The sequence below is a fragment of the Jatropha curcas genome, unplaced genomic scaffold (assembly GCF_041381405.1).
Source record: "Jatropha curcas cultivar XTBG-Jc1 unplaced genomic scaffold, XTBG_Jcur_1.0 HiC_scaffold_185_pilon, whole genome shotgun sequence".
NCBI classification, from domain to species: Eukaryota; Viridiplantae; Streptophyta; class Magnoliopsida; order Malpighiales; family Euphorbiaceae; genus Jatropha; species Jatropha curcas.
The window spans coordinates 4,741-24,069 of NW_028322403.1; the positions used below are offsets into that span (position 1 = coordinate 4,741).

The 19,329-nt window shown below is 34.7% G+C and overlaps 1 protein-coding gene across 1 annotated transcript; it reads left to right on the forward strand.

Annotated features, from left to right (window-relative positions):
* Positions 1-982: 982 nt before the first annotated feature.
* Positions 983-2,252, forward strand: LOC149491991 (uncharacterized). Its single transcript, XM_089716936.1, has one exon. It carries the CDS (start codon positions 1,152-1,154, stop codon positions 2,007-2,009), a length of 858 nt encoding a protein of 285 aa, XP_089573062.1. The 5' UTR covers positions 983-1,151; the 3' UTR covers positions 2,010-2,252.
* Positions 2,253-19,329: the final 17,077 nt, after the last annotated feature.

Sequence of the window (19,329 nt, forward strand, 5' to 3'; positions counted from 1 at the left end):
AGAAGTTGTTGCAATAATGCAAATATAAAATCCTAACTATAGCTTTTCATAAATGGCTTTATAAGATAGAAATTAGCTTAGGTAATATAATCAAGAGGAAAAGAAAATTATTTAGAACTTATCTAAAGTGTTGGATCTCCAAAAGGAATGAAAGGGGCGGAGATGATAAAAGATGGAGCTTCAGATTATAGCTTTTAATTACTGTCATTAAAGTGATTTGATAGTAACTTAATGTCTGAAATTGCAAAATAGACAAAAGGGGTACAGAGTGTTACAAACTAAAAGTAAGAGGGTATGACAATCTATTTTTAAAAATAAAGAAGTTAAGTAGTTTTTTTTTTTTGCAAAATATAAGGGTACGATTATAATTTTTTCATATTAAAATAATATTATTTTTATTATTCATTTATTATTTTATCCTTTTATTTTCGTCATTGTTGTCATTATCGTTATCGTCATCGTTGTTGCTATCGTCATTTTTGTTGTCGCTGTCATGTTGTTGTCATCGTCGTTAAATCACATATAAGTTGTATAAGGATAATTTGGGGATTAATAATTTATTTTTCACCAATATTGATATTCTCTTAATTTTTATATTGTTTTGGCATTTTCTTAATATAGAAACCTAACTTTTGATGTTTGTCCCTTAAAATAAATTAATGCAAGCTATTGTATTTAGATTGATAAGCGCAAAGGAAGTAATGAAAAATTGAGATTTTCATTAATTTGATACATAAATGAGTCATTTATTCGGCCTAAATAAGTATTTTTCACAATAATATTTGAAGAAACAATAACTTGGAAGGTACAGAGAATGACGACTTATTCGGCCTAAATAAGTATTTTTCACAGTAATATTTGAAGAAACAATAACTTGGAAGGTACAGAGAATGACGGCGAAACAAAATTAAGCCACATTCCAATTGAAGAAAAAATCTACAAAACATAAGAATATGATGGCACATGAGCCACATTGCTTGGCCAGCAAAGAAAAGGGCCCTCAACTTTTGGTGGCCAATCATCCTGTGGGTTATAATTAATTACTTAATTGGACCCTTTATTCAGTGACATCCTATTGGGCATAATGCTATTTCTTTATTTATTTTGTTGGTTGAATAACATTTGGCCATATTTTAGCCTTTATACACTCCATGGATGATCAGCAACTCTTCCAACCTCTGCTTCCCACCGCCACAATCTCCTGCTGTTCCTCGGCGACACTATATAACAACGACGAAGAGGACCACATCAAGGTTTTATCATCAAATTCCAGCGTTATACTCCGGCTTTTCACCATTTTTTCCGTTGGAGTCGTATCCATATGGGCAAATTATGAAGCTTCAAAAGGTTTTGATATAACAATAATCAATGATGCCAAAGATTCTCCAGCAGGAAAACGCTTTGCCCTCTTCTATATGTCTAATGACAAAGCTATCCGTATTATCCAAAACACTAGCTCCTTTGTCGAAACCTTTCTTTATCCAAATATCAATAACTACAATAAGAAGTACGTCAGCCATGTCACTCTACGGCTGGCTAGCACCAACCTAACCGACTTGGTTGTGGTAGAAACGAATGCAGATCATGAATTTGCGATACATCTAAGTCCATCAGTAATGGGTAATCATAAAAACCTCGATTATGCAGTTACATCAAGTATTTTACAAGGGATGGCTCAGATATGGCTATGGAACGGAGAGTCTAGAGCTCCGCGGTGGATTCTTGATGGTCTGGTGGAATATATAAAGAAGACGGCAGGATTTAGCCCCATGGCAGTTGGTTGGGAGTTGCCGGAATATTGTAATTTTTGCTCGGGGTATAAGGACCCCAAGGCTGTAGCAAGCTTTCTGGATTATTGTCAGAGACATCGCGAGGGTTTCATCCAACGGCTAAATCAAGCACTTAAAGTTGGCTGGGACAATGATAGGACGGTGGAGGATGCATCAGGGATGCAGATACAGAATCTTTGTAATTATGCGGCCAAGTCTTCTAAGGGTTTTTCAGTTTAATCAAAGTGTAGTAATTTGTACTTTGAAACTCCATTTGGAGAGTTGATCATCTGGCATGGAATCATCTTTTTTTTTTTTTTTTTTTTTTTTTTTTTTTTTTTTTTTTTTTTAAAAGGAGGTGTTCGGGTTGAATCATCTACTTTCTTATTGCAACTGTCCAAAAGAAAATTATTATAATTGTAAAAAGGCTTGGTGGAACAGGATTGGTGATTAAATATATTTCAAATTGTTTATATTTCTTAATTCTAGCCTACAATATTTTTTTTTTTTTTTGTGTACTATAACTCTAATTTAAAAATTTATTATCAATTATACACCAAGTCAAAATAGATAAGAAAAGTATTTATTTTACATTAATTTAAAGGACTAATTAAATCATCTTTTAAACTTAAAAATATTACGCATTATTAATTTAATTTTAAAAAATTTGATTGCAGTTAATAAATGTTTTTTAATTTTATAAAATTAATTAATTGGATTCTCATTTGATTAGTGTTAGTTTATTAAATATGTAACATTTGAGAGTTTAGTTGAAATTCAGAGATTTAATTAATTAATTGATTTATGCAGGTAAATCTCCAATTTGATAATTTAATATCCTAATTAAAACTAATGTGCAAATAATATTTTTTTAACTTGAAACTTAATTGGTAAAATTTAAAAACTACATGCAAAAAAAGAGAGAAAATTTAATTTATAAAATACAAAAAGTTAAGATAAATTTAAGTATTAAGCCGGTGGGACATGTTTGGCTGTTGGCTTTTTTATGAACAAAAATACTTTTAATAATAATAATACAGAATAATAAGTAATAACATTATTATAATTCTTCTCAAAGAAAAATATAATTATTGTTATGTATATACAGTCATCAGAGTGCTGGTTCCACGTGGGATACAAGCAGATAAGGATTCTCCTGTTGAACGTTTTTTTTTTTTTTTTTAAATTTATCAACTACGGTTGGTCACAAGTGGCCGACATAAAAAGGGTAAGGAAATAAGCAAACTTGTCGTTGGGGGCCACTAATTCGAAACCACCACTTCCAGTTTAAAAAAACAAGGATTACGTTTCCCAATAATATGAAACCGAAATAGAATAAAAAATTCACAGTTTCGATCGTTTTTTTCATGGTTTTAAAATTGAACACTTCCGATGGTCCTCTAAACGGTTTTTTTAAACAGTTCACGTGATTTTGAAATTAAAAAATTAGAAAATATTTCTTTTCAAATTTTAAATTTAACTATTTATGAAATAATTTTTTAAAATAGCTTAAAAAATGCATGAATTTATTTTTTTTTCAAAAATTAATTTTTATATGTATCCTCTTAAATTGTCTCTACTTACCATTATAGAATAATAATATTTAACCTAAAAATTGAGTATAAAAAAATTAGAGAGAATAATTAGAGATTGAAGATATTATTTGAGAATAATTCAAACAATTTCAAGAAGAATAATTAAAGAGTGGAGAAATTATTGACAATAATTCAGATAATAAGCATAAATTGGAGAGCTTAGAGAGATTGGAGAGTAGAAAGAAATAATTTGATGTGAGGACCGAAAGTAATGGGGTATTTATAATAAAAACAAAAATCTAACTTCCACAAATATCCTGAAAGTTAGTCGTCATATAATCGTTTATAGTTGTTCTGAGGCTTAATTTGGGGAGTTTGATGTGTTAGATTATTTAATAATCTATATGTGGTCCATGTAATTAAAGGGCTGATTCTAATTAAGGTGGCCCAAGATGATGGTTATTGGGCTTAATGGATAAGGACCAGTTAGGGTTTTAATACCATTCCTCTGTCTTATAAAAGATAAAGGAATCAACAGCTTAAGGTTAAGGAAAGAAAAGAGAGAGTGTGACGGTTACATCAAACACATACGGTGATCGTTTGTTAGAGAGAGCGTGAAAAGAAACTCCGTGAAAAGAAACTCCCGTAGCTATTGATCATTCTCCAACCATCAAGAGAAAACTTACGGACAAAAGGTCAGAGTGAAGAAACATAGGTCTGCTGTTACGATGAGAATTGAATTGCCGCAATGAGGTAATCCATAACATAGATTTGCTGTTATGGATTAAGGTACACTTCCGATTATTGTATATTCCTGTCAAACAAATTCTATGAACTATAGATCTAGGCTATATTAAAGATTATTCAACATGTGGTATCAGAGCTTGTACCTGTTCTAGATTTGTTTGATAGTGTTTTGTTTGGCTTAATTAATGAAAATTAATTTCGTATTGTGAAATTGATTAGTCTGGTATAAACGAAGCCAAAATTATAGAAATTGAAAACTGTTTGTTTTTTTATGCTTTATAAATTATTTTGCTGTTATTTATAAAGAAAGGTTATGGCATCTTATTGTGTTATGTCGTTAAAGTTTTGAGATTTTAATTCAATCTCATAAAAGTTTTGCATAAATCAATGTTTAATGAATGAAAAACTTGTTAGTCACTAAAGTGGCCTTGTTTGGATTAGTTTAGACATTGATTATGCAGCTTTCAATTGTTCATGTTTGTGTGATGCCTTAAATGACATGAAAGTTAAAATTGAACAATTGAGATCATTGATTATAATTTGTTAGGTTACCTAAAGGTAGACCATTAATTATAATCAATGGCATTAAAGAGACTTATCATTGGACTAATTAATATGAATGTATATCCAAAGATAACATGCATATTGTATGGAGCATTATTGAATAGTTAAAAAAAAAGTAACTGGATTCCAGAAAAGAGCACGGGCGTGCTATGGACTTCCAGAGAGAAGCATAGGGTGTGCTATAATGTAGCACGGGCGTGCCCTAACTTCCAGAGAGAAGCACGGGGCGTGCAGTAATGTAGCACGAGCGTGTCCTAACTTTCAGAGAGAAGCACGGGGTGTGCTATAATGTGCCACGGGCGTGCCTTGACTTCCAGAGAGAAGCACGGGGCATGCTGTAGTGAAGCACGGGCGTGCTTCTCTCTAACTTGCATAAAGGTTCGCAAGTTGCTACACATCAATGAAAGTCTGTTAAAGTATTTTCTTCTTGGCATCATTATTTGTTAAAGCTATGCATTTAAATATTACCCAAAGGTGAATCTAGATGCATAACTAAGGTTGTTATTTGTTTGAATCCATTTTATGTTTACTCAAAGTATTAACGTATGAGTATATGAATAATGTTGCAGCTTCTTTTAACATGCTTGCTATGTGCACTGGGTTGATTAAGTTCAATGGATTGAACTATGCTGATTGGTCCGAATAAATCCATTATCAGTTAGGAGTCCTAGACTTGGATTTGGCATTAGTCTCTGAAAAGTCAGTAGCCATTATAGAGACTAGCACTAAAGCTGACAAGTCCCATTATGAGGCTTGGGAGCAGTTTAACAGGCTGAGCTTGAACTTAATGAGGATGACAATGGCTGAAAATGTTAAGCCATCAATGCCCAGAACAGACAATGCTAGAGAGTACATGCTGAAAATTAAGGAATACTTCCAGTCGGACATAGCTGACAAATCCATCGTAGGATCCTTGATGAGTGAGCTAACGACCAAGATGTTTGATTGGTCACAATCCATTCATGATCATGTGACTGGCATGCAGAATTTGGCAGCCAAACTGAAATTAATGGGAATGGATGTGAGTGAATCCTTTTTAGTTAAATTTATTATTAACTCACTTCCTCTTGAGTTTGGTAAGTTCCAGGTGAATTACAACACCCTCAAGGAAAAATGGAACATTTAGGAAATCAAAGCCATGTTGATACAAGAGGAAGGGAGATTAAAGAAATTGAAGGAACACTCTATCAATCTCACATTTCATAATGGAGCTAGTAGCAGCAACAACAAATCAGGGAAGAAAGGCAAGAAAAGGGACAGTGCCCTAATGAAGGTTAATGAGGGCCAAATCCATAAGGAATTGAAGTGCTACTTCTATAGGAAGTATGGTCACTTCAAGAAGGACTGTCCTAAAAGGAAGATTTGATTTGAAAAGAAAGGTATACTTTATGTTTCAGTATGTTTTGAATCAAATCTTATTGAAGTGCCTAATAATACCTGGTGGTTAGATTCTGGTGCAACTACTCATATGTCTCATATTATACAGGGATTACTTACGATCCAACCCATAAACGAAACTGAAAAGTTCCTATACATGGAAAACATAATGAAGGCAGAATAGAAGGAATTGGGACTTATAGATTGATCTTGGACACTGGTTGTTATTTGGATCTTGAAAAGTCTCTCTATGTTCTTGGATGTGCTAGAAATTTAGTTTCTGTAGGGAGGTTGGATAATGTTGGTTTTAGTTTTAAGATTTGTGATGGTGTTTATTTATTGAATCCCTATTTAATGTTGAACACAATATAGGTAATAAACGTAGTGCACATAATGAATGTTCTATTTTCTTATGGCATCAAAGGTTAGGTCACATATCCAAAGAAAGGATTTTGAGGTTAGTAAAAGGTGAAATCTTACCTCAATTAGACTTCACTGACTGGGATGTTTGTATAGATTGCATTAAAGGTAAGCCAACTAAGCTCACATTAAAGAATCCAACCACAAGAAGCAGTGAATTGCTTGAACTTATACACACTGATATATGTGGTCCTTTTGATGTTCCCTCTTGGGGTGGTGAATAATATTTTATTACCTTTATCGATGATTTCTAACGGTACGATTATATATATTTGCTACATGAAAGGTCTCAATCAGTGGATATCCTTGAGATATTCATTAATAAGGTAGAGAGGCAGTTAAATAGAAAAGTTAAAGTGGTGAGATCTGATAGAGGTGGTGAATATTATGGTAAATTTAATGAAAATGGACAATTTCTAGGTCCATTTGCAAAGTTCCTTGAAAGTTGTGGAATTTGTGCACAATACATAATGCCCGGTACACCTCAATAGAAATGTGTAGCTGAAAGGCAAAATTGTACTCTTATGGAAATGGTTAGGAGTATGTTGAATAATTATACTGTACCTTTATCATTATGGATGCACACATTAAAGACTGCTGCATACTTACTTAATAGGGTTCCTAGCAAAGCAGTTCCTAAGACTCCTTATGAACTGTGGTCGGGAAGGAAATCTAGTTTAAGACATCTTCATGTTGGGGTTGCCCAGCAAAAGTCAGGATATATAGTCCACATGAAAAGAAGCTTGATGCTAGAATGGTTAGTGGATATTTCATAGGATATCCTGAAAAGTCAAAAGGGTACATGTAACAGCCCAGTCCTAGTGTGATATTGTCCGCTTTGGGTGCCAAACCTGGCCTGAACCCTCACGGTTTTGTTTCTGGGCCAGGGAAACCTCCGCTCTGCCAGCCCAAAATGCGTCACACTAGTTCAAGGTTGCCACCCTTTATGTATAGGACTTCCACCTTGTGCGTAGCCAATGTGGGATTCGCTTAAGGTGTTGTGCCCCAAACCTGGGATGTCACATACACCCCCCTTAGGGACTCAGCGTCCTCACCGAGGTTTGCCCCACCACCGGCCAGAGGGACAAGGCTTGGCTCTGATACCAAATTGTAACAGCCCAGCCCTAGTATGATATTATCTGCTTTGGGTGCCAAACCTGGCCTGAACCCTCACGGTTTTGTTTCTGGGCCAGGGAAACCTCTGCTCTGATAGCCCAAAACGCGTCACACTAGTTCAAGGTTGCCACCCTTTATGTATAGGACTTCCACCTTGTGCGTAGCCGATGTGGGATTCGCCTAAGGTGTTGTGCACCAAACCTGGGATGTCACAGTACAAATTTTATTGTCCTAACCATAATACGAGAATTGTAGAGTCGGGTAATGCTCGGTTTATTAAAAATGGCCAAATTAGTGGGAGCAGTGAACCACGTAAAGTGAATGTGCAAGAGATTCAGATTGAAAATCCAACTCAGGTGGATTTTCCTAATGTCTCTTCTTCGGTTGTTGTTCCACTTGTTTTATCATGGTTTAACAACATGGTTGAACAACAAAACAACATTCCAAACCCATAAAATGACCATATAAATGATGAACCAATAAATAATGAACAATTCACAAATGATCAAGTGGTTTCACAAGAAATAGCATTACAGAGGTCACAAAAGCAAAGAAGGCCAGCTATTTCTAGTGATTATGTAGTTTACTCACTTGAGCATAAATGTGAATTCAGCATTGATAAGGATCCAGTCTCTTTCTAGTAAGCCATGGAATGGGATAATTCTGAAAAGTGGTTTAATGCCATGAAGGAAGAAATGCAATCAATGAGTGATAATCAAGTTTGGGATTTGGTCGAGTTGCCTGAAGGGTCCAAACAAGTTAGTTGTAAATGGGTTTTCAAGACCAAATGGGACTCTAAGGGCAACATTGAAAGATATAAGGCCAGACTTGTTGCTAAAGGTTACACTCAGAAGGATGACATTGATTATAAAGAGACATTTTCTCCAGTTTACAAAAAGGACTCTTTAGGAATTATTTTGGCTTTGGTGGCTCATTATGATCTAGATCTTCATCAAATGGATGTAAAGACAGCCTTTCTTAATGGTGACTTAGAGGAGGAAGTATATATGGACTAACTAGAGGGGTTTGTGGTCAAAGGAAAGAGAAATTTGGTGTGTAAGTTAAAGAAGTCAATATATGGTCTGAAGCAAGCTTCCGTCAATTGTATCTTAAGTTCAATAATAATATCACTTCATATGGTTTTATAGAAAACACTATTGATCGGTGTATTTATATGAAGGTCAGTGGGAGCAAGCTCATCATGTTAGTCCTATATGTTGATGACATTCTTCTTGCTGGGAATGATGTTAGGTTGTTGCATGATGTAAAGGGTTTTCTCTCTAAGAACTTTGAAATGAAAGATATGGGAGAGGCATCCTTTGTGATTGGAATAGAAATATTCTGTGATAGGTCACAAGGACTGTTAGGATTGTCTCAAAGAGCTTACATTGATAAGGTATTAGAGAGATTCAGAATGGAAAAATGCTCCGCAGGAATAGTTTCAATTCAGAAAGGAGATAGGTTCAGCGAAATGCAATGTCCTAAGAATGATTTGGAACATAAAAAAGATGGAGTCTATTCCATATACGTCAGTGGTTGGGAGCTTAATGTATGTTCAAACATGTACTTGTGAACCCCTTCCCCAAATGTCATAAGCATGTGATGCATATGATGAATGAGAAGAAATACACGTGATGTGTGTGAGTCGCCACCTTGTTTAATTATTTAAGGGTAAACTAGGAAAAAACCCTAAGTGACTCCATTTTTAATTAACCTAGTTACTAGATTAATTATCCCAATGATTAAGGCACAATCTACGAACCCGAGGTGGATCCCGAGACTATGTCATGCTGATGAACTAACCGATGGATGAATGCTTTGCAAGGTGAATGATGGATTAATGAAATGTTTGAGTGATTTCGACTTGCCACCCGGGGTGAAATCCCGAACGTGCCTACGTACTTCCGTTTGAATGGAAGATCAAAGTCAACGTAGTTCGATAGGCCTCTTTTAGAGGGCTTTGAATGATATGCTTAATGCATGAGTGTGTGTATGCTTAGTGCATGATTTTGTGTATGCTTTGTGCATTTTGTGTGTATGCTTTGTGCATGATTTTGTGTATGCTTTGTGCATTTTTGTGTGTATGCTTTATGCATGATTGTGTGTATGCTTCGTGCATTTTGTGTGTATGCTTTGTGCATGATTTTGTGTATGCTTTGTGCATTTTTGTGTGTATGCTTTATGCATGATTGTGTGTATGCTTCGTGCATTTTGTGTGTATGCTTTGTGCATGATTTTGTGTATGCTTTGTGCATTTTTGTTTAAGCATTTCGCCAAAGATTGATTGATTTTTAGGCATGTTGCCAAAAATGTTGATTTTAACGGCTTTTAGCCAAAATGATTTGATTTAGGCAATAGTTGCCAAAATGTGCGATTTAGGCGATTGTCGCCAAAATGGTTGATTTTAAGGCCTTTGGCCGACAATTGGTTCATTTTAAGGCATTTTACCAAAAATGTCGATTTTACGGCTTTGAGCCGAAAATGGTTGATTTTAAAGGCATTTTGCCAAAAATGTCGATTTTACGTGATTTGACGCTAAAATGGTTGATTTTAGGCCTTTGGCCAAAAAGTGTTGTTTTAGGCAATTAGTTTGCCAAAATGTGCGATTTAGACTTTAATGCCACGATTATCAATTAATCGGGCGTTCGAGCTTAATCACAATTTAATGTCGAAACGTGATTGATTAAGGCTTTTAGCCACAATTATTGATTAATTGGACTTAAGCCGGATTTGTTCGAAATAAGGCAATTGAACCGTAGTTATTAATTAACTAGGCTCTTTTAGCCAATATTGTCGGATTTAAACTTTAATACCACGATTATTGATTAACCGGGCATTTAAGCTTAATCAAATTAATTAAGGCAGTTTATTTACCAAAAATAATGACGTGGATGCATTTATGCAATTGTAGAATTATTAAGAGTAGAAGAGAAATATGCATGAAGTGCTAAAATTAAATAGGCAGAGTTTTGTTTACATACCTGATTTAATCGACGACCGCTTCTTAACTCTAGATTAAGCTCCTCGCTTAGGAAATATTAATTAATTTTAATTTGTTTAATTTTAATGTCCAAATATCACAATAAAAATGCAATAAAAATTAAATTAAATGCAAAAAGCGGTAAAGAAAACGCAAGGAGCGTGAGAGGGAGAAGGATTCGTGCGTCAACACAGACCGGAGTCCCAAAATTGGACTGAAAATGGTCTATTTATAGGCCATTTTCGGGTCCCGGGCGGCAGGTGCCTCCTGGCTCGGCGGCAGGTGCCGCCCGGGAGCGCGGCAGCTGCCGCCCTGTCGGTGGGGCGGCAGGCCCCGCCTGGTCTGGGCGGCAGGTTTCGCCCAAGCTGGGCGGCAGGTGCCGCCCAGGGGCGTGGGGGCCAGGCCCCGCCTGCGCGGGGCGACAGGCCCCGCGCGCGCTGGGCGGCATGCCTCGCCCACGCGGGGTGATAGGCCCCGCGCGCGCTGGGCGGCTGGCCTCGCCCGCGCGCGCGGCAGGCCCAGCCTGCGCGGGGCGACAGGCCTCGCGCGCGCGCGCTGTGCGGCAGGCCTCGCCCGCGCAGGGCGGCAGCCCTCGCCCGCGCTGGGCGGCAGGCCTTGCCCAGGAAGTGGGGCGGCAGGTGCCGCCCAGGCTGGGCGGCTGCTGCCGCTGTGCCCGGCGGCCGGCTCCGCCGTGGCCGGTGTGGACACCGTGCTTCGCTCCGGGGGCCTTTTTGGGAGTTCCGGACCTCCGAAAAATATTCCGGGACCTGTTCCGCGATCCTCGCGATATTCCGGACGTTTTAAGTACCATATTGACATATTTTCGGTGAACTTCCGAAATAGCCTCCGGTCCGGCCGGACTGTTTGCAGTCCGGGAAAACAGGCTTTCTGAGCCTCAAAATTTGGGTATTCACAGTACTAGACTGGATATTAGTTTCGTCGTAGAAATGTTAGGGCGATATCACAGTAATCCTGGGATATACGTCAGTTGTTGGGAGCTTAATGTATGTTCAAACATGTACTAGACCGAATATTAGTTTCGCCGTAGGAATGTTAGGGCGATATCACAATAATCCCGGGATGGACCATTTGAAAGCTGCAAAGAAAGTACTTAGGTATTTAGAAGGCACTAAGGATCATATACTCACTTATAGAAAGTCCAGATATCTAGAAGTGGTCGGATACTCGGATTCAGCCTATGCCGGTTGTGTAGATTCGAGAAAGTCTACATTTGGCTACTTGTTTCTCCTAGCTGGAGGAGCAGTATCATGGAAAAGTGGAAAGCAGTCTGTCATTGCTACTTCCACAATGGAGGCTGAATTTGTGCCATGCTTTGAGGCCACTGTTCATGCATTGTGGTTGTGGAACTTTGTCTCAGGTCTAGGCATTGTCGACAGTATAGTTAGACCGTTGAGAATTTACTGTGATAATTTCGCAGTTGTCTTCTTCTCTAAGAATGACAGGTACTCTAAAGGTGCAAAGCACATGGATTTAAAGTACCTATCTGTGAAAGAAGAAGTGCATAAATACAAAGTGTCAATTGAGCATAACGGTACTGATCTGATGATAGCAGATCCACTAACTAAAGGCTTACCGCCCAAAATCTTCACTGGCCATGTTGATAGAATGGGCATTATAGATAAGTTCTTGTTAGCATGATGTTTAAACTTGTATATATATATATATATATATATATATATACATATGGTTATTTTGCTCATATTATTGTGACACTTGTGAATTCAATTAAAGATGTGTTTTTGCTTATTTATATGTTATCCACATTATAGATGTATACAATAATGGTTTGAGTGAGATAACAATAACATTTTATTGTAACAATGTATTGTTTGTTGAATAGTTTCTCCACTAAAGTTTTATGAATTGAAGTGGTCTGTGATATATGGAAGGAATCATGTCGATTAATGACTTGTGACCGCCATAATCCGATAATCTTAATTCTAATTAAGGTAAACATGATAGACTCAAGAAATGCACATGGGCCAAGTGGGAGATTATTAGATTATTTAATAATCTATATGTGGCCCATGTAATTAAAGGGCTGATTCTAATTAAGGTGGCCCAAGATGATGGTTATTGGGCTTAAAGGATAAGTATCAGTTAGGATTTTAATACCCTTCCTCTGCCTTATGAAAGATAAAGGAATCAACAGCTTAGGGTTAAGGAAAGAAAAGAGAGAGTGTGACGGCTACCTCAAACACATAGGTGATAGGTTATTTGAGAGAGTGTAAAAAGAAACTCCGTGAAAAGAAACTCTCGTAGCTGTTGATAATTCTCTGACCATTAAGAGAAAACTTATGGACAAAAGGCCAGAGTGAAGAAACATAGATCTGCTATTACGGTGAGAATCGAATTGCCGCAATGAGGTAATCCATAACATAGATCTGCTGTTATGGATCAAGGTACACTTCGGATTATTGTATATTCTTGTCAAACAAATTCTATGAACAATAGATCTAAGCTACATTAAAGATTATTCAACATGATATAAAAATTTTGAAAAAATAAAAAAAGTGTTGGAACCTGTTGAAGCTGTCGATTTTAACCGGTTTTCAAAACCTTCGGTTCCAATCGGTTCTAAAAACTTAGAATCAGAATCGAACTGTGTTTTCGCACCGCCCCCGAGCGACCCGAAAACTGTTCCCTTTTGTTTTTTGATTTGGAAAGTGATATTATGTTATGAACAGTGGTGACAAAACCCTTTTTTGGACACGATGCCGATAAATCGGTCTTATAAAACATTTTGAGTCGCCACCCATTTTTTCGGCAATGGGACCGTTTCCAATTTTATTTTATAAAAATGACTCCATTTTAAACGCAATTTAAGGCCAAATTGTTTAAAAGACTGGTCAGGCGCACCAATGCGGTTTTGGGTAAGAGAATTGGGTACGTCGGCCTGTTGGAAGCCAACGCCGGGAAAAACCGGCCTCTTTTAACATACGATTTTTAATTTATTTTAGTTAGAAAAGCCAAATTATTTATTTACTTAAACCCAACCCGAATGAATCGAACCGAGTTTCTATATGGAAAATTAATTAATCGTCCCAATTAAATGCAATCATTGCATCCATAATCATACAAATCCACACCAAAGCAGTTAAATCAAAATAAAAGATCCGCTCTTGCCTTATGGTTAAAGGCGGGCCACAAACCGAACCTAAAAATATATTCTACCTGATTTAAAATCAAACCCAAAAATCGAAAACCCAAAATCATGCATAATTACATTTTAATATTCTAAAACTTAACTAAATTACAATCTGTCCATAGTTGGTCATCTTCGGATTTATTGGAAAAATTATATTTTATTTTTGTACAAAAACGAAAGAATAAAAATTGTTTCTGGAACCCTAGACCAGTCGCGTCACGCAGCTGTTCTTTGGAAGAACAGTTGCGTGACGGACCTGATAGCTGCGTGACGCAGCTGTTCTGGGTAAAGAAACGAAATTTCGGACATAAACAGTTCCGTCACGCAACTGCCAGCTCCGTTACGGATCTACTGGCTGCGTAACGTAACTGCTTTGGTTCGAATTCTGTTTTAAATTATTGGTTTAAAGCATTTTTTATTTAAATATATTTTAGGACAACCTCGAATGACCAAAAACGAATAGAATACAGCTTAATTAAGATTAAACTAATAAAACAATGCTAAAATAAATAATCAATAAACAAAAACACACAAAAGTGTAAATGAATTACCTAATTCTCAGATTGAGGATTGTATTATGGCTTTAACGCCTTAACGAACGATGGTTAAGGCGATCCAGAAGCTTCGGCACCAAGGATTTAAATGTTCGTTCTTTGGTTTCTTAATTTTCTCTCTTTTTTTCTAGTTTGATTCACCTAAAATTAATATCTAATGGCAATTCTCCTTCAAACAAACTCAAAAGAGCTTCTGGAGGAGAATGTGGCTGCAGGGCGTGTTTTTTAGGATTTCAGAATTGTTCCCAAAAGTTTTCAATAGTTTCTTTTTAACGTGAGAAAAAGATCTATTTATAGAATTAGGTCACAGAGCATAGCTGCATGACGCTGCCGTTAGCTGCGTGACGCAGCTTACTTGCTGTCTCAAAGTTACATGTTGTTTAATACAAAAACGTCATGTAGTCTAACATAGCTGCGTGACGCAGCTTATAGCTGCGTGATGCAGCTATGACCCAATCAGACGCTTAAAATCAGTTTAATTTAAATCCTCAGATTAAAAGACTTCTAGATAACATTAACACATCATTCTGTATCCTCGTATCATCATTGGATCAGGTGGGAGCATAAAAACACGCGTCAACAAACTGCAAACCAAATACAGTTTCGATTTTGGCTGGTTCTAGCTCCCCACAGTTCCGATTTAGTTTCAAAAACTGGATTTTTCCACCCGTAGTGATTCTTACTAAAAGATAATTATCTAAAAATTAATTTTTTTTTAACAATTTATCCCCTGAATTCTAAAAGAATAAAAAGCCTATTTTTTTTAAATTTTTATCTTAATTCTAAAATTTTAAAATTAGTTAAATAATATTTAAAATATAATATTTGTTATAAAAATTATAGTGATTTATCTTTGATTTCAAAAATAATTAAATGAGATATCATAGAATTAGAGATATCATAGATATCAAATCAAATATTTCAATTTTTTTTATTATATTTGATATAAAATATATATTTATGTTTTTAAATGTTGAGCTTTTTGTTCTTTTGGACAAATTTAAAAGGTAAATTATAAAAAAAAAAAAAAAAATTAGGTTATATGGAGCAAATTGAGCCTTATTCCTTATTGATATTCTAAAATAGTTCTTACAAATTCAAAGTTCACTGAAAACTTCATTATTATTTGATTATTTCGCCTTCTCATGTATAAGTTAGTACCCCATCGGTTAAAAATATAAAAAACACTAAAACGGATACGGGATTGTACTGTTCACCCGTTTTTTAGAGGAGTTAATATATTATTGCCTTAAAAGGTTTATCTTGTTTTATGCTTTGGCATATTGGTGAGTATGTTTTGTTTTGAAGTAGCTGGCAAGAGCTGCAGTTAGACTGATGTTTTAAGTTTAATCTTTTTATTTTTTTGTTTGGATTGCTTGAGCCACGTGCGTTGGAGTCTGATTAATTTAGTCGTATGTGTTAAACTATAATTAATTTTTCACAAACATTTCACTTCAGTTCTCTCTTTTATTTGTATTTTCTTTCCTTAGACATTGAGGGAGATGGAGACACAGAGACGACAGGTCTTCCCAAGTAATTAAGCTTGGTTCTTAGGTAATTAAGTTGGGTTTTTGTTATTATTCTCTTTCTTTTTTTTTTTCCGTTGTAATTGTTTTGTGTTTTAACTCCTAAACTTTGATGTGTTGCATGTAATAATAATTGTCATGTTTTATGTTTGTAGTTTTTATTTTTGTATTTTATTTAATTGTTGTTATTCTTTGTTATTTTGTGTTCTATTTCTAGTGTTAGTTTTTGGATTTTCAGGTTCTTGAGTTTGAAATTTGCATGAAGTTTTAGAATTTTTTTTCTATTGTAAATGCATGTAAATGGAGTTGTTTTATTTTTGTTGTTGGTTTTTGGGTTTCAAAAATCGGTGTTGTAAACTCTTTTAATTAGTTTGTGATTTGAGGTGGCGGCGTTATAACAAATAGCAGACAAAATAAAAGGAAATGTATGAAATATATTTGTTTTTTGTTTAGTGTACTTCTATATTGATTCCGTTTTTTTCTATGAAAGAATTATTTTGACATTAATTTCACTTTTTTTTATCTAATTTGTTATTCATGTCTTGCCATTTGAATCAATTTATGTTTATTTCCCTTTCCGTTTTATTGATTTTATATACATCTGCTCTATGAAATGTTTATTTTGGCATTAATCTCACTTTTATCTAATTTATTATTCATGTCCTGCATTTAAATCAATTTGCATTTGTTTCTCCTTTCTGTTTTATTGGTGATATGCCTGCATTGTTCCTTGTGTGTTTCAGGTTGGTTTCTATAAATAATATCCCACAGTTGCTTTTAGACAAAAATCTGAATAAGAACTTTTGTCGAGTATGTAATAACCCCTCTCCAACCCTACAGGGCTAAATAGAAGATGTCACATTTTAAGCCGGAGGCACGTACATGTTTATTTGTTAGTACAAAATTAGTGTCAAATGAAAATATAATGTACCAATTGACAACCTCTATTTATAACTCTTTAAAACATACATTAGAAGTCATAAAAACATAACCTGCTTAATACAGTTCAACTATAAACATCAAGGAAAATTAATATCTTTAAGCAATAGTGAAACCCATTAACAGTGATTTTCACAAGTGTACGAAATCGCAAAAAGTAATATATAATGAGTAGAGTATCATTCCCACGATGATTGTATATCAAGTACCAAAATTATGTTAACCTGCTATTATTTAAACGGCAATTTAGAAAAATTATTTTAAGAAATTAAATTTAACAAATAAAAGATAATAAAAAGAACTCAAGCAAAGCAATTTTGATTAAAAGAAATTAAGGATTAAAAATTATAAGGGATTTTGACTTTACTTAATTCTATCCAATTTATTTTATTAGTCCATTAATCGATTTTAATTGTTCAAGTAGGGGAAACAACCGTAAAATCACTAACAAGCTCTCCCAATGTATTGTTAGCTATTTTAACCCGGTCTAATTACCTATCTTCCAATAGTGCAATCAAATATGAATTAAATCATTAAATTTTATAGTTTGTTTATGAATTCATAACCTAAGGTTGTTAACTTATGAAAACCTCTCATGAGTCAAACCATATAGCTTTTGTATCAAGTTATTATTTTCATGTAATTTATTACCTTTTTCATATCAAAAACCCTTCTCCCAATAGTGATTAATGAAATAAATCAATTTAGGGAAGAAACTCTACCTGGAAGCATTAAGTTCAATAATAAATTATACTTTGAACAAAGAAAAACAACTCTAATATTACAACTTGGAAAAGAAATTAAGCTACATCAAATCCCTAGTATGAGAGTTTAGTTCGACATAGTAATTAAATAAAACTCAATTAAACTTGATAATAATTCCATAATCAATGTGAATAATGAAAAGTAAAAACAAGATTAAGAGTTTATAAATAAAAACTAGTCAAATAACGTGGACGGCTTCCTTGAATCTTGACTCAAATCTTGATCACTTGAAGTCTTAGAGAGAGAAAAACAATAGAACCAAAGATAGAATAAGAGATAGAATATACAATGAATGGATTCAACCCCTGATCATGGCTAATCTCTCTCTTTATATAGACTTTTTAGAATATCTTTTTGTTCGTTTAGGAAAGTGAATCTCTATTAAGTAATAAATGTTTTGGAGATAGAAAACTGTTTAGGCTTTGTATTTCTTCTCAATTAGGACTCTTCTAGCATCTAAATAGGATTTAAACTTGATTGGCACATCAGAAAAGCATCTCATGCGGGTCCATGCAAGCAGCATGGGCTAGAGTTGTCGTTTTTGGCCCAATATGAAGTCAGGCATTCAGCACGAGCGTGCTATCCAGCATGGCTTGGGCGTGCTAGCCTCTGCTTAGGAACACTCTTTTCTATATTTTGTCTAGTTTTCTATAAAAATGCAATAAAATTCTCCAAGATCAAGTGAAATGTGATTCAAGGAATCTTTAAACAAAAACATAAATAAAACTAAATAAAAATAAATTAAAGTAATTAAAAATACTAAAAATCCGAATAAAAACTATGTTAAAAATACTATAAAAATAACACATATGAAAATTCTCCAAACTTAAACCATTGCTTGTCCTCAAACAACAAAACTAAAAACAAAAGAAAAACACAAGCTAAACAAACTAACAAAGCTTAGCTTAATATGGTTGGAGATAATTATTCACAATTTCAAAAATATCAAAAATTATTAACATGAGAATAAATCAAGTTTTTCCTATGTTGATTATATTCCGGCAAAAATTCAATTCTCAACAAAACACATTCCTTAATTTAAACATATGTTAATAAGATTTTCAACACCAATAATTATTCAACCTATGACAAATAGAATATGAATTTTTTCATAAATTTATTTAACCTTTAAATAAGATTTTTAACGATATAAATTCAACATTCCCATAGGCAAAATTAGTCATCCCTTCTCTACAATCGAAATGCACATAATTAAAAAGATCAAAAGGTCTTTATTAAGGTTATAATGAGTTTTAGGGGTATAATTTAGCTAAACAAGGGAAATGATAAAATGATAGACAAAAAGCACAAAGAATGCATAATCTCAAGATTTTTATTACATCAAAACAAATTTTTATTTGTAAAGGGAGATTAACTTGAAGTTCTTCACTATCCCAAAATTAGAGATACTTTGGCAAGGCCTCTTCATAATACTTTGATAATTTCTTCCTTGCTTCAATTCCCCAAACTTGATTTCTTGATTGATTGCTTCTTTTATGGGGTGTTTCTCTTTAACTTTTCTAATTGCTTCATTTGCTAGTGTTAATGAGAATTTTTCCCTTTTATTGCTATGTTTTAATAAAATCAAATCCTTCAATTATACATTATTGCTGTCACGACCCGTTTCCGTGGGCCGGACCGGCACTAGGGCCCAGGTAAGCTTAAGGCCCCCGAGGCCCGTAGTAAGCCTAAACTACTCTACTTAAACATGCCACACCATTTAACAGGAACAGTAAGCCCATACAGCTAGGATATAAATATAAATATTGTACAATCCGGCCCAATTTTAGATATCTTAATTAAAGATTAGTTTGGGCCTAATCATGATAAGTCATATTCATAATATGGTTATATTAATCCACCTGCAT